This window comes from Lepus europaeus, chromosome 14, assembly GCF_033115175.1.
Source record: "Lepus europaeus isolate LE1 chromosome 14, mLepTim1.pri, whole genome shotgun sequence".
Classification (NCBI taxonomy): Eukaryota; Metazoa; Chordata; class Mammalia; order Lagomorpha; family Leporidae; genus Lepus; species Lepus europaeus.
In genome coordinates this window covers 35,717,081-35,732,132 of record NC_084840.1, presented here as the reverse complement: position 1 = coordinate 35,732,132, position 15,052 = coordinate 35,717,081, and the positions used below count along the sequence as shown (strand labels likewise).

Here is a 15,052-nt window from a genome sequence, read left to right as displayed (position 1 = left end):
CGCCCGCGGTCGCAGCGGACGTGGCCCCAGGCCTCTGCCTCCTCCGGGCAGCCCTCCGCCGCGCCACCTGTGTGCTCAGGGTCGAGCCCGGGGGCCCAGGCTGGCGACGGCGGGGGCGTGACCGGGTCGCGGATACAGGAGAACAAGAAGGAGGCGCGCTGCCGCTGCGCGGGGTACCAGTGGGGCCGCCGGTGGGGCAGCGACATCTGCGGGCCGCCCGGAGGAGGAGGGGCCGAGTGGCCGCCGGCCCGCGGCGGCTCCGGAGTCGGGGCCCTCGGTGCGGGGCCCAGGGCGGGCGGGCGGGCTCCGAGGCGTCCCGGGGGGGTGGGGGGGAAGTCTTGGCAAAAGTGGGCGAATCCCGGGGAGGGTCTGTCAGGTCACAGCTCTCCCAGGTGGAGCCGGAGGGTGTCCGTGGTCCCCGGCCTTCAGAAAGTTACTCCGGCACTTTGGGTCATCGGTCCGGAGGAGGGAGGAGAGATGAGGAGGCCGCGCGGCGGGTCTCAGGGCGAGGGGCGTCTGGACGGAGGATCCCGTCGAGGAGGGAAGAGCCCGGTTTAGCCCGAGCCGCCCATTGACAATTCAGCCCCGGAAAGGGTTAAGGCGGCGGGCCGCGCCGGCTTACATGTAAATAGAGAGCAGCTGCTCCGCGCGGGCCCCGGCTGGCTCTTTTAAGTTTTTGATTGGTTGCCAATGACATCACCGCCCGTGTTCTAACACAGAGGACCCGGGGCCGCGTCGGATAAACCCGCCCTGACGAGGCGAGGCCACGCCCACAGCTCCGCCCCCCTCGGCCGCCCATTGGCCGCGGGCCTCTATGAGGTAGCGGTCTGTTTTCTCCGGATTCCTACTGGCCCAAGGCGCCGTCGGTCGCAGGCCGGCCCGCCCCCTCAGAATCTTACATTTACAGTGTAGCAAAAGAGAAAGTAACTATGTTGCTGCTGGAGATCAATGAAGCCAAGTGAATGGGGGCTGAAGGTGCGAGTCCTTAGCTGAAGCCGAGCGCCTGGGGGTGGAAGGCTACACTTATTGATGAAGTAAGTGGGAGTCGCCGGGGCCACTCCGGAGAGCCCGGGAGTGGAGGTGCGTGTCTGTGCGTGTGTGTGTGTGTGTGCGTGAGAGAGGGGAGAGGGAGGCGCGATGCTGACCGAGGAGCCCAGCAGGTACGCCTCCGAGCTTGGGGCTCCTGGCCCCGCTGCCCGGTGCGATTACTCGCCCTGCAGCCTACTCGGGTCGGAGGCGAAGCAAAAGCGAGGTTTGTTGGGATGCTTTGCGGCAGTTCTACTAAATGTCCGGGGCTTCTCCACGCGCCGTGCGGCGGCGAGAAGGGGGCCGCGTTCCGTGCCCCCGGAGCGGGCAAGGAGCACGGGCTAATCACTTAGTTTTTCTTTCCAGCCCCTGCCTAGCAGCGGAAGGGCGGCTGGCCAGGGCAGGGGGGCTCAGCTCGAGGTTTCTCCTGGAGGTTTCCTGGGCCAGACTGGATGGTTTCACGCGCAGCACAGACGCCCGACCGTCTGCTGCAGGGCTGCAGATCTGTCCGCACGTCCGGTGCGTGTGTGCGGGCCACGCACCCCGTGTGGAGGCGGGGGTCCAGGCGCGCGTGCCTGCGGAAGCGCTGGCGCGCCCCTCTCGGAGGAAGCAGGCTGTGGATCCTGGACGTGCCCCACCAGGTAACACAATAACAAGACTTTGGCTGCTTGGTCCCGCTGGGACAGTTACAGCTTTTGGAATATGGAATAGTACTCGCTCCTCAAAAAAAAAAAATACTACGCATACGCAAGGGAGCAGTGTGTGTGAGAGAGCGACACCCGAGTCAGTGGGGACCTGCGGACCTGGTGGTGGGTGCGTGCCCCTATGTGTGCGCGCGTGTGTGTGCGGATTCCGCCTGTGAACACTTTGGCTCTGTGTCAGAGAATGGTGACAATCGTGTGTAGACGGATGATAGATGACATTTTTCCCGGACAGCTCTTGAAGTTCGTTTGGGTGAGCGGCTCTTGCTCGGGGTTTGGTTTCTTTGCTGTGTGCATGTCTGATAGAGGAGTCAGCGGGGTCGAGTTGTAGGGTGTCCCTGAGCTCACAGGTAGGAAGGGACCATTCCTGTTCAGGTGGTCTCTGAAGACATCAGGGGTAGACTCCTGGTCTCCACTTCCCTGCCTCCCTTCAACAAGGACAGGCTAAAAGGGAAGTCTTTATCCCATGCCTACTCTCCAAGGGGCAGATATCTGTATGGGATTAAAATCCTATACAAAGCAGCTGCTACCCACTGAGAAAAGCTCTAGGATGCATAGCAGGGGAGATGAAGAGGGCAGGAGTGCAGGATGGGGGGGAGGTTTCCATAGATAACTCCTTGGCTTCAGATTTTGTTTTAGGACACCAGTGTTTAGTGCAAAGGGGGGAAATGCAGATTAATTAATGAGGCTACCAGAAAGCCTGTGAGGTTTTAATATGACTATATTGTGCATTTCAAAGGACCCAACAGAATGGAAAGCAAGACTCGCTCCTGGCAAAAGAGGTTCCACTTAGGGGGATCCTTTCCCTCTCAGGTGCAGAAAGTTGACATCGGCCCCAATGTGTATTTAGCTGCTGTATATTTCCGTGAGCCTTGGCAATGCTCTTGGTCATCCCTCTGGCTTTGCAGGGAGTGAAGGGATGAAGTGGGAAGGATTCGAAGGTGGGCAATCAGGGCTTTCTCAGTTGCAGAATCCTCTGCTCAGGGCGTGAGGCTCAAAATAGATGCCTCTTAAGAACCTTCCTTTCTGTCTTGAGCTTTCCTAATTCTTGGTGCTTGTACTTTCTCCGAGACTGAACTTTGATGTCAGTCCCTGACAGGTTGCTCATTAACATTTACAACATTACCTCTGAATGGAACCCTAGACTTCACAGCAAAACTGATCAGGGGCCCTCAGATTTGCATCCTCCTATGAATACATCCAAGCTTTGATAGCGGCAAGATAAAGGGCACTTGGGACTACTCTGCTCCCAGGGATGCAAAGGCCTTTCCTAGGGATTGGATGAGACTGCCTTTTGTATCACGTGTTTTTATTCTTTCTTTCCCCTCCCCCTTCTTTGCAGACTATCTTGAGTTCTTCTTGAATTGCCAGTTTTCAGCCTCCTCATGCCTCCGTCTCCTTTAGACGACAGGGTAGTAGTGGCACTGTCTAGGCCCGTCCGACCTCAGGATCTCAACCTTTGTTTAGACTCTAGCTACCTTGGCTCTGCCACCCCGGGCAGTAACAGCCACACTCCCGTCATTGCCACCACCGTTGTGTCCCTCAAGGCTGCGAATCTGACGTATATGCCCTCATCCAGCGGCTCTGCCCGCTCCCTGAATTGTGGATGTAGCAGTGCCAGCTGCTGCACTGTGGCAACCTACGACAAGGACAATCAGGCCCAAACCCAAGCCATCGCCTCGGGCACTGCCACCACCGCCATCGGAACCTCTACCACCTGCCCTACGAACCAGATGGTCAACAACAATGAGAACACAGGCTCTTTAAGTCCATCGGGTGGGGTGGGCAGCCCTGTGTCGGGGACCCCCAAGCAGCTAGCCAGCATCAAAATAATCTACCCTAATGACTTGGCGAAGAAGATGACCAAATGCAGCAAGAGTCACCTGCCCAGCCAGGGCCCTGTCATCATTGACTGCAGGCCCTTCATGGAGTACAACAAGAGCCACATCCAAGGAGCTGTCCACATTAACTGTGCCGATAAGATCAGCCGGCGGAGACTGCAGCAGGGCAAGATCACGGTCCTAGATTTGATCTCCTGTAGGGAAGGCAAGGACTCTTTCAAGAGGATCTTTTCCAAAGAAATTATAGTTTATGATGAGAATACCAATGAGCTGAGCCGAGTGATGCCCTCCCAGCCACTTCACATAGTCCTCGAGTCCCTGAAGAGAGAAGGCAAAGAACCTCTGGTGTTGAAAGGTAATGACTGTCCCTGCTTCCTTCCCGAGCACAGTCCTGATTAGCTGAGCTCTCTTGGGTTTTCTCTTAGAGGTGACCCCATTCTCCTTTCCCTGGATGCCAGAAGCCAAAAGAAACCTCCTTCTTGCCTTGCTCTCCATGCCCTTTCTTTATTATTTTTTCTGTAGTGAGATAGACTCGGCAGCATTGAACTAGAAGCTAAAGGTCTGGGTGCTAGCCTTTACTGGGCTTCTGATTTGCATTTTGCAAGTCATTTCACCTCTCTGAGAATGTTTTCTCATCTTTCTAAAAGGGGGCTTTATATCACCAGACGGTGTCTCAAGTCATGCCTGCTCTGGTGGCTCACTGTTCGAATCACTAACTAGTTGGAAAGTTATTGTCTCTCAGACTTAACCTCTGTGCCGCTGGAAAAGAGGAAGCAGCAACTATGGTGCATTACAAGTAAGCCTACAGGTACCAGTTCTTTTCATGGGAAATTCCTCCTCTTTCTCATTTTTTTCACCAGCTTGACTTTTATACAGTGTATCAAGTGACCTTCAAGAAGGGCAGTGATCTTGTTACTAGGCCCCATGGAAAGTATAAGTTCTCCAGATACATCCAAGGCAATGGGGACCTCTCTGTGAGACATTCCCCAACCCATTGTTCTTTCTGGCCTCACCTGGAGACAGCTGGCATCGTGGTTCCTCGAAACAGAGAGCGATAGGTCACTCTCTCCAGTATGCTGATATCAGACTAACTCTGAGGTTAGTACAACTGAACCCTGGGAGGAGGAACTAATTACTTACACCTCACATCTCTGAACCCCTTCTATTCGGCTTTGCCAGCAGGTTAGGCAACTCTTGTGCCCAGCCCAGTTGGGCCTGTTTGGCTTCAGATTGTGTCCTTTGGGGCACTGCACATCACTCCTCATTGGCATCTTCTACTTGGTGGTGGGAATGAGAGAGAGCCATCTTCTTTCTTGTCTCCTCTTGTATGTTGAGACAGTGTACATAGTTTCTTGATGGCATCTTCAGCCAGTCTGTGAACATGTGTTGGGCACTGTGTATATATGTTGCAACAGGCTATTTATCTCAAGCAAGTTAATGGTTTAGTCTTCTTGTGACAGCTCTGCCATTCTCCTTGTCTTTCCAGTGATCATTCTGCCTTGTGGTAATCAGTGTTCTGGGAAATATGGCTCTGAATTCCTCTGATATACTCTCTCCGCTTCTATTCCTCTCTCCCCTCCTCAAGCTTGCCTGACCAGAAGGCTCTGATGGAAGGAGAATATAATAGAATTCTTTGCAGAGACTTTTGGGAGCTCTGGATAATTTTTGGTGGTGATGGATTTTCTTGGAGTCACAAATCTGTTCATATTTCCTCCATGCAGCTCAGTATTTTCTTCTGTATCCTTGTTGGGTTGACTTGTCGTAATTCCCTCTAGGTTCTTCCTGCTATTCTTCTCTCACCATAATCTTGGCTTGTCTTTTTCAGGTGAGAAAATACCACGGACAAGTTTCCATTTTTAATAGTTTGTCTTGGGGAGCAAAGAAAAGGGTTGCAAATCATCTTGTTGGTGTCCTCTTTGCTCACGTACTATAGAATATTTTGTTCTTGATAAAAATCAGAACTTTCGTGTCTGCATAATCTGGGGAGAGGTATCAGACAACACATGGACTTGAACATGTGGGTGCTAGGAGGGGTTGCAGATCCTTCCGTCTGTTTGGCAGTGGGTGTTGTTGAGTCTAGAGGTGGCCTGTGGCTCACTGAGAAAGGGGTCTCCTGGGTGCTACCGATGAAAGTGGGGTCCCTCTCGCCTCTGGTGGTTGCAGCTGGGATCTTGGGCAGCTGGGCCTCGCTCCTCTGTGTCAGGGAGTAAGATTGCCTCAGTAGGGCGGGGCCGGACATGCTGCTGACCTCACCACTGGGCGCCCTGGGCGGCTGCAGCAGGCGCTCTTCATTTTCGGAGTTGGTGAGGCACCGCGGAGGAGGTTGGGCTTGGAAGACGCACTGGTGGTAGAGGTTGGATTATTTGTAGTTTGGGGACTTTTTCTTCTCATGTCTGAGAATTCGGAGTGTAATCTGCATTATTTACTAGCATTGTTGTGTTAGTATCTTTTGGAAGAATGGCCTAAAATTGGAACCAAGATGGGAAAGGTATGGATCAATGTTGGAATGTCCCTCTGTAAGCTTCCCTTGGGGTTGAGGAGACCTCGCTAGTGCAGTGCCATGGAGGTGAAGGATGGGGTGGGCATCTCTGGAAAGGCCTGGTCAGCGACTTCTCCCAGCGACTTCTTGAGTGCTTCAAGCAGACCATGCTGGTCTGGCTCTCCCTTGAGGGCTATTTTGGTCTTTCCCTCCCTTGAGAGTCTCAGATTGTATTTCAGCAGGAGTTGTCGTGGTACCATTTTGGAATGAGTGAATTTTGCAGGAAAGAGTTGGTGGCGGGGTTAGATAGCATAGAAAATAGAAACTCCTAAGGCCTGGCAATGTATTTTCAGAGATTTCAGTGCAGTCTCGGGTAGTTTATGGCCGAGCCTCTGGCTTGTGTTTGTAAACACTGGTTGCTACCCTCCCTGTCCAGGTTTATGCTCCTGTTTCCTTGCCACGCTCTCCATTTTTGGTGCCGTCTGTCAAGTTGTGTGGCTGCTGGGTTGCCATTTTAGTAATGCTGTGTCAGGCTGGGAAGAAACTGATCGGAGGCGCGGAAGCCCCTGGGATTAAGTCACTGTTCTACTTTACATTCCCCTCCCTGCGGCGACCTAGGTCGGAAAGCGTGTTTTATCCTCCTTCTCTGAAGAGTAAATGGCCATCAGACTCGTGCCTCTGTTCAGCCTGCTGAGAATGATCCCAGTGAACAAATATTTAGGGATTTGCAAAGTCTTTGAAATAATTACAATCTATTTTACCCAGTTTATTTTTAATCAACTAAAACCTGGTCTCTAGCCAAAATGAGTAAGGCAGCTCAACAGTTCTCAACCTTCCTTAATGAAAGTTGCTGCTTTTGCCATAAAGTTTGTAAGACTCCTTTCTTTCCAGCAGGGTTGGGGTCAATGAAATATTTTGTCACTTACCTGTGTCAGAAGGGGCCACCACCTCCTCCCTAAAGATAGTATGTGCCTTGAAACATTTTATTATAAAAATTTTCAAAATAAAGAAAAGCAAATAATGAATACCTTGTATACCCCTCAGCCAGGTTAAATAAGTATCATTATTTTCCCTGTTTACTTTCTCTTCTTTTTTGTTGAAATAAAGACAGTATGTTCATGTACTTAGTTAATATTTTGAATTTAACAAAATGGGGAATATTTTGTGGTATGGTATAAATGACATTTTCACTCTTAAATACTTAAGTATCATGTACAGCTTTTTAAGTGTTTGCCAAACTTAGAATCCCGCTGTGACTGACTGGCTGACAGGCCTATGAAGGCACTTCCCTCACTCAGAGTGGGAAGGATGGAGGGCCCTTCATGCCTCTCCAGTGCTTCTCTGGGGTCCGTATCTTCTCCTTGCACAGTGGGATGGCAGAGCCCAGGTCTGCACTTGCTTGGTGCTTTTAAGAACAAAGCTTGACTGACTGATGGCTGAGTGACCACTGGCTGGCTGGCCTGCCGCAGCCATCTTTGACTGGCCTGCTCTGCACCAAAGGCGTCTGGGAGGGACAAGGGAAGGTGAGGACAGTAGTTTCAGAGGCTGATCCATGGGAAAGATTCAAACCCAGAGGGAGTTAGCTCGGCTTTTTCCTTAAGGATTTAATTTTATTCATTTGAAAGGTAGAGTTACAGAGAGGAGAGAAAGGGAGAAACAGAGAATCTTCATCCAGTGGTTCACTCCTCAAATGGCTGCCATAGCCAGAAGCTGGGCCAGGCTGAAGCCAGGAGCCTGGAACTCCTTCTGGGTGTCCTAAGGGAGCTGGATTTGAAGTGGCACGGCTGGGACTCAAAATGGCACTCATGGGGCCGGTGCTGTGGCATAGTAGGTAAAGCCACTGCCTGCTGTGCTGGCATCCCATGTGGTACCCGTTAGAATCCAGGCTGCTCCACTTCCAATCCAGATCTCTGCTGTGGCCTGGAAAAGCGGTAGAAGATGGCCCAAGTCCTTGGGTCCCTGGACCTACATGGGAGACCCGGAATAAGCTCCAGGCTCCCAGCTTCAGATCAACTCAGCTCCAGTTATTGCAGCCATTTGGGGAGTAAACCAGTGGATGGAAGACCTCTCTCACTCTCTCTGCCTCTGCCTCTCTGTAACTCTGCCTTTCAAATAAATAAATAAATCTTTTACAAATAAATGGCACTTGTATGAGATTGCCAGCATTGCAGGTGGTGGATTAACCTACTGCACTGTAACACTGGCCCCTGGAGTTAGCTTTTTATACTATAAAACATAAGGCATAACTCCTGAACAGTGAAAAACATTGACACATTTTCCCTAAGTCAAATAGGATCTGAAATAGACACTCATAAGCAGTATGGAGTTCAGTGACAAAGTGGATGGCTGTGTTTAGAAACCTCAGGAACATATTCTTTCTGTTCTTGCTTCTCAGGGATATCAAGAGGGGTTTGGAGATCTGTGAAATACAGACATAGCCACATTCACTTACTTACCATTGCTATTCTGAGCCTTTGATTAACATCCAACCTTGAATGCCAAATGCTAGCCTTATAGAAGTGAGAGAAGTGAAGGCAGGACTTGGAGTCTCATGGGCCTGAGCTCTTGGTTCCCCCCTTCCTAGCTGTAGCCCTTGGGCAAGTTGCTTTATCCCTTAGTTCCTTAGTTTCCTCATTTACAAAAAAAGGATGTATCAGTAGCCATCTCATAGTGTTAGTTTAAGGAACCAAATACACTAATGTGTGTAGTGTGTTTAGTACAGTTTGTCTTCAGTGGTAAACACTCCATAAATGTAGCTCACTGTGATTATCACTGTTGATTAAACAGAAATGATAGTGCCTGTAAAAAGCTAATTTTGGGTGCTCTTCCAAAGGAGTGCAAATAACAAGCTAGGTATAGTGGAATATGCATGCGTGTCTGTGTGTGTGTGTGTGTGTGTTGCTATGGCCTAAAAATAACTTGGTGGCTGTTACCTAATTTAAGTAGCATACAGTTGGGAACGCCAAGTAATTGCAAAAACATGTTGGGTCAAGAGGCCAGAGTAATTTGGGCATATTCTAGAATTATTTATTTGTAGGGGCATTTGTTAAAAGGTGATGATAAATCTGTCCCAGTAGCATGCCCCCAACTAAATGATGAAAGTATAAAACTTTTAGGCTCTGTTTTTGCTGGCCTCACACTAGGCCGATTTATTTTTGGAATGAGGATTGTAGTGTGACTATAAAAGGGTGGAAGGAGGGGGACTGGGTTCCAGAAGCTTTGGTGGTGATGAGGCAGGGTGTGAAGGAATAGGACGAAGGGAGTTGAGTGGCCTGCCAGTTTCTTTCAGCAGGTCCTGAGCCTTTCCCCTCAACTGCTGCACAGTTGCCTGCACTCCCTCGGAGCTCAGATGTGTCTTCTCCTGCTTCTTAATTAAAATGGATGTGAAGAGAGGAGAGACATGAGCTCGTTCCCCATTCAGGTTCTTGCTCCGACTCCTCCTTATTCACTACGTGCTAAGTAGAGGGGAGTTTTGCTCACTTACACTTGGGTTCAGATCTAGGCTTTTCCACCGAGCAGCTGTGTGCGTGTGTGTCCTTCGGCAACCCAGATGACCTCTCCAAGGCCCAGGTGTTCAGCATTGTGACCTAGGGGCAATGCCAACGTGACAGAATGAGAGGAGATGATGTAAGTAAAGTGCCTGGCACATAGAAAGCTCTGGGTAAAGTCATGACCCTGGGCTCCGCTCCACGAAGCGTGCCTTTGACGAGCCTTCCAGGAGAGGGAGGGAAACGGCAAGTTGTTCTAAGCACCGACGAGTGGGCGCGTGTTAACAGTGAACCCTCCTGGCCTCAGCAGTTCAGAACTCGTTGAGTTCATCTTCCGGCCTGAAAAGGGCAACTGCAAGAAGCTCCTCTCCTTGCAGTGGTAGATGATTATCTTCTATTAGAGAAACTCAGATTGGGAAAGAAAGCTAAGTAAAGCAGTGTGTCTAATTCTGTTTTCAAGATAAATATGTACAGGAGAAAGGAGAGGGAGAACGGGCAATGTTCTACTTGTTCCTTTAGGCAAAAGCATCTGGGGTATAACAAAGTCACGGGCACAGAAACTCTGCCACAGCCTTTCGGTTCCTGTATGTCCAGGGCAGGAGCCTTGGGCCAGAGCAGATCCTCCTTGCATTCATTGTGCTTTCAGCAGCCAGAGTCTCTGTGCCTTGGCATTGCTGGAGAGCAGCCTCAGCATACAAATGGTTTTGTTGCATTGCCCAGGCAATCACAACCAAGTTGGGAGAAAAAAGATACACACTAAGGACAGACAGAAATTCTCGTCCCAGGAGAGCTCATCTCGCCTTTTTTTTGAGTCAAAGAATCCCAGTGTTTATAACAACAGCAAACTTTTGGAGTAATCTAGTAGTTTTCACTTTCAGCTGTGCATTGGTAGCACCTGGGGGAGATTTAACATGTATCATCCTCGGTTGCACCTCCAGAGATTCTGATTAAATTGGTCTGGGGTGCAGGCTGCATGTCAAGATGTTTAAAAGCTCTCCAGGTGATTCTAATGTGCATCCAAATTTAAGAACCACTGATCTAGTCCTGTCTTCTCATTATGCAGTTATGGAAATGAGGCCTAGAGAGGTTTATTGCTTGTCCAAGGTCACATGCATGATTAATTTTAGAGCCTTGATCCTTAATGTGAAAGTTGGTCTTGCCAGCTCGATAGATTGATATATATATATGTGTGTGTGTGTGTGTGTGTGTTTTAAAAAAAGATTTATTTATTGGAAAGGTTGAGTTAAAGCAAGACACACACAGAGACAGAGAGCTTCCATCCTTTGGTTCATTTCCCAAATGGCCATAACAGCTTGGGCTGGGCCAGGCCAAAGCCAGGAGGCAGAAACTCCATGGGGATCCTCCAGATGGGGTAGGGGACAAATTATACAGGCCATCTTCTGTTGATTTCTCAGGTGCATTAGCATGGTGCTAGACTAGAAGTGGAGAAACTGGAACTTGAATAAGCACTCATGTGGGATGCTGGCATCCCAGGCATCAGCTTAGCTCTCTGTACCACAATGCCTCCCTCATGTATGTGAATTGTTAGCTAATAATTGCAGTATCTGATATGTAATATAATCTGATGTATATGTCTAAATAATTTTGAGTACTCTACCTTTTTTTCTTTAATTTTACAATTCAAGTCTAGAACTGACAGGACTCAAGTTTAAGATTTTTTGATCCAAGGGGGCAGCACTGTGGGTAGCAGTTTGGGCCTTTGCTTTTGGTGCCAGTATCCCAAGTCCTGTCTGCTCCACTTCCAATCCAGCTTCCTGCAAGTGGCCTGGGAAAGCAGTGGAAGACGGCCCAAGTGCTTGGGCTCCTGCACCTATGTAGGAGACCTGATAAAAGCTTCGGGCTCCTGGCTTTGGATCAGCCCAGCTCTTGCCGTTGTGGCCATCTGAAAAGTGGGCTGGCAGAAGGAAGACCTTTCTCTTTGTAACTCTGCCTCACAAGTAAATGAATGAACTTATTTAAAAAAAAAAAAAAAGACTTTTGATCCAGCAGCTGACATGCTAGTTATTTACCTATAGCCTAGAGATTTGGACCAAATATTAACATTAATTTAATTCTACCTTTTAAGGAATATAATTATTTAGGAACAGCTGAAAAACATCTATCAAAATGTCCCCAAATGTCTCAGTCTTATAGGGACTTTTAGGTAGGTGGTCTTTATGGTTGTCCAACTTGCGGGTAGAGAAAATTCATCCATTTGTTCCGTAAATACTACTGAGTGATTTCTGTGTGCGAAGCATCAGCCTGTGGGCCGGGGAATCTGCCATCATAGTGCTGACAGTCCAGTTGCTGGAATGACAGCACAAATGGATGAGACCAATCTTCCAACTCTTCCCTGCCTGGAAAGTGTGCTGTGAGTGTGTATGTGTTCTCCATCCTTTTCTGCCTCACAATCTTAGTTAGTGAGCTGTTCGTCCTCAAGAATGTTGTTCTCTTAGGATGTACATATTTGTACATTTTTTCTCCTTTCTTCTCTTTCAAGAAAGAGCCTAGTCTTTTCTAAGTGCATTGTGTGCCAACAGAATTTCTTTCCAGTGTGTTGGTTCAAAAAGAAATGATTTGCTGGTTTTTAATGGAAAAAGAAATATATGTGTTCTTGCTGCCTCACAGGCTCAGGGCTGACAAGCCTCTGTTCAACAGAGTGGAACTTTGTAATTTGGACCCCAGTAATTTTGGATATGTTGCTGGTAAGAGCCAGGCCTGTGTTTATTTTCCCTGAATGCCATCAATGAAGAGAGGACTCTGTAAGCAAAGAAGTGTTGTAAACAATATTTCAGGTTTTGGCCTGCTTAAAAAAAAGTTTGTAAGTACAATTAAATGCCTCTCTAAGGAAAAGAGCTAGGATAAAAACAAAACCTGTATAATACCCCTAAACCATCTGAACCTGTCTTCAGAGAATTTTCATTGGTTATGTTTTTATGTACTATCTATTCTACATTCATAGAGTAGATTCCTACTCACTCAGAAACTAGATGAAGGAAAAACAGTGAATATGAATCATATCTTGCATTTCTTTGCAAAATATTTAAAACTATATATAATATCACATTGTTGTAGTCTTCTAATTATTAAGTTTTAGACTCCTTAGATGTTTTCACCCATACTGAAGAGCCAAATGTAGACATCATTGCTTTCCAGGTGATGTCTGTATCATTTGTTAGTACTATGATTACTTAAAAGTTGGAGAATCTATGAGGATTCTTCGTACAGTTACTGGACAATGGAATTGAGAGAAGTGTGTTTGGTGCAAACATTTTTTGGAAGTTATGCTTAGTTTTTCATCATACGATTTTCCCTGAACCTTCTGAAGACGGCTTACAGGCACACACTTTTTGAAGTACCACATCACGTGTATGTCCCCTGCCCTTTGCAAGACCCATATTTAGTGTAACTTAAGGGAAAAGGAACGTTGAGCCTATGGTTTTGGATAAGGAAATGAGCTGTGGTGGCTGGCACTTTCCTACACGATAAAGGCTGTCACCCCGTGCTCTGGCTCTGGCAATGTGGAAGGCCACTTACAGGAAGGGAAGGGTTTGTGCAGTCATCCCATTATTTGTCGTTTCCTTACTGTTTCGTTCATGGTGAAGGCCTACTCATGCTCTCCACCCCCAGGTTATAATTTCTGGAAAACAAAACAAAGCCCAATTCTTTCTGAGGGCTTCCACAAAGGTTTCACTTTCTTGTCCTACCACTCCACACAGAGGTCCACTGGGCATTTTTTGCCCATTCTGATATCAAATAAAAGATGAAATTGCCTGATTCCAGAGTAGCATCAGGCCGGTCCACCCTTTAAGGAGCTAAAGTCTTTCATGTTATAATAGGAGCTTGACTAACTGATCTCGTGTCCCCAGATAAGGAGGCAGTCACCACTGTACGTCAGAACATCGTTTCTGGTTCTTTAATATGTTATATTTATTCTACAGAAGAAATTATCTCACAGTCTTTGAATCATAGCCCTGCAATCTACTACCACTGGGCTAAATATTACCAGCTGTTGCTCCTGGCAAAGGAGAAGAATACACGGATTGGGAAGTGAGAGAGGAAGGGCAGAGGGAATAGCGAAAGAAGAGCCCCAGGGCAGTAGGTACTGCCAGGATGGCAATAACACAGCTACCGGTTCCTCATGTTCTGGGCTCTAGGGTTCAAGGCTGTATTATTGTCGTTAGTCATTGCAGAATCTCTGCTTCCCACTTAATACAACTAGATACAAACTTCTAAGAGGTCTTCCCATGGGGGTAGGGGACACTTTCTTAATATTCCTATATTTCTACTTATTAAGGTAGTACATTTTCCTCTTTTTATTATTATTAGACAAGGAGAGTTATAGACAGTGAGAGAGAGAGAGACAGAGAGAAAGGTCTTCCTTCCATTGGCTCACTCCCCTAATGGCTGCTACAGCCGGCACTGCGCCGATCCGAAGCCAGGAGCTGGGTGCTTCCTCCCAGTCTCCCATGCGGGTGCAGGGACCCAAGCACTTGGACTTCCTGGGCCACAGCAGAGAGCTGGACTGGAAGAGGAGTAACTGGTTCTAGTACCTGGTGCCTCAACCACGACTAGAACCCGGGGTGCCGGCGCAGCAGGTGGAGGATTAGCCAAGTGAGCCACGGCACTGGCCATGGTAGTACATGTTCATTGTGGACATTTGATCAGTGGTTAGGACACCACTTGGGATGGCCACTTAGCATACTGTAGTGCCTGCTGTGAGTCCCAGCTCCACTTCTGATGCAGCTTCCTGCTAATGCACAACCTGGGGAGGCAAGAGATGATGGCTCAAGTACTTGGGTCCCTGCCACCCAGGTGGAGACCTGCATAGAATTCCTGGTTCCTGGCTTTGGCTTGGCACAGTCCTGGCTGTTGTGGGTATTTGGGGAGTGAACTAATGGATGAGAGATCTTTCTTTATCTTTATCTCCATCTCTGTCTGACTCTCTGTCTTTCAAATAAAATTAAAAGTATAAGTTTTGGGACCAGTGCTGTGGCTCACTTGGTTAATCCTCCGCCTGCAGCACCAACATCCCATATGGGCGCCAGGTTCTAGTCCAGCTGCTCCTCTTCCAGTCCAGCTCTCTGCTGTGGCCTGGGAGGGCAGTGGAGGATGGCCCAAGTCCTTGGGACCCTGCACCCACATGGGAGACCAGGAAGAAGCACATGGCTCCTGGCTTCAGATAGGCGCAGCGCTGGCTGTAGTGGCCATTGGGGAGAGAACCAATGGAAGGAAGACTTTTCTCTCTGTCTCTCTCTCTCTCACTGTCTATAACTCTACCTGTAAAAAAAAGTATGTTTTAAGTTGCTAGTTTTTGAAAAGATGAATCTTGTTCTCATGAAGTGATATTTTAGTCTTCCTGCAGAATATTATTTAGCCATATGCAACTACTCTGAATCTGACCAACCCATCATCCCTGAAATTAGAAACTCATTTTCTAGTTAGTTTTGAGGGAAAAAAACCCCAGCAATTGAATGCTTTCTGTGAGCATTTGGCTATCCTATATGTGTCTTCAGT

At 48.3% G+C, this 15,052-nt stretch overlaps 1 protein-coding gene across 1 annotated transcript in view; it reads left to right on the top strand.

Moving 5' to 3' along the window:
• The first annotated feature begins 589 nt into the window (after positions 1–589).
• Positions 590–15,052, top strand: part of DUSP10 (dual specificity phosphatase 10) — a 47,730-nt gene continuing 33,267 nt past the window's right edge. The window contains exons 1-2 of the mRNA XM_062210381.1: positions 590–1,034; positions 3,070–3,923. Coding sequence (XP_062066365.1) covers positions 3,113–3,923 — 811 coding nt within the window. The 5' untranslated portion in view covers positions 590–1,034; positions 3,070–3,112. The remainder of the gene's footprint in view (positions 1,035–3,069; positions 3,924–15,052) is intronic.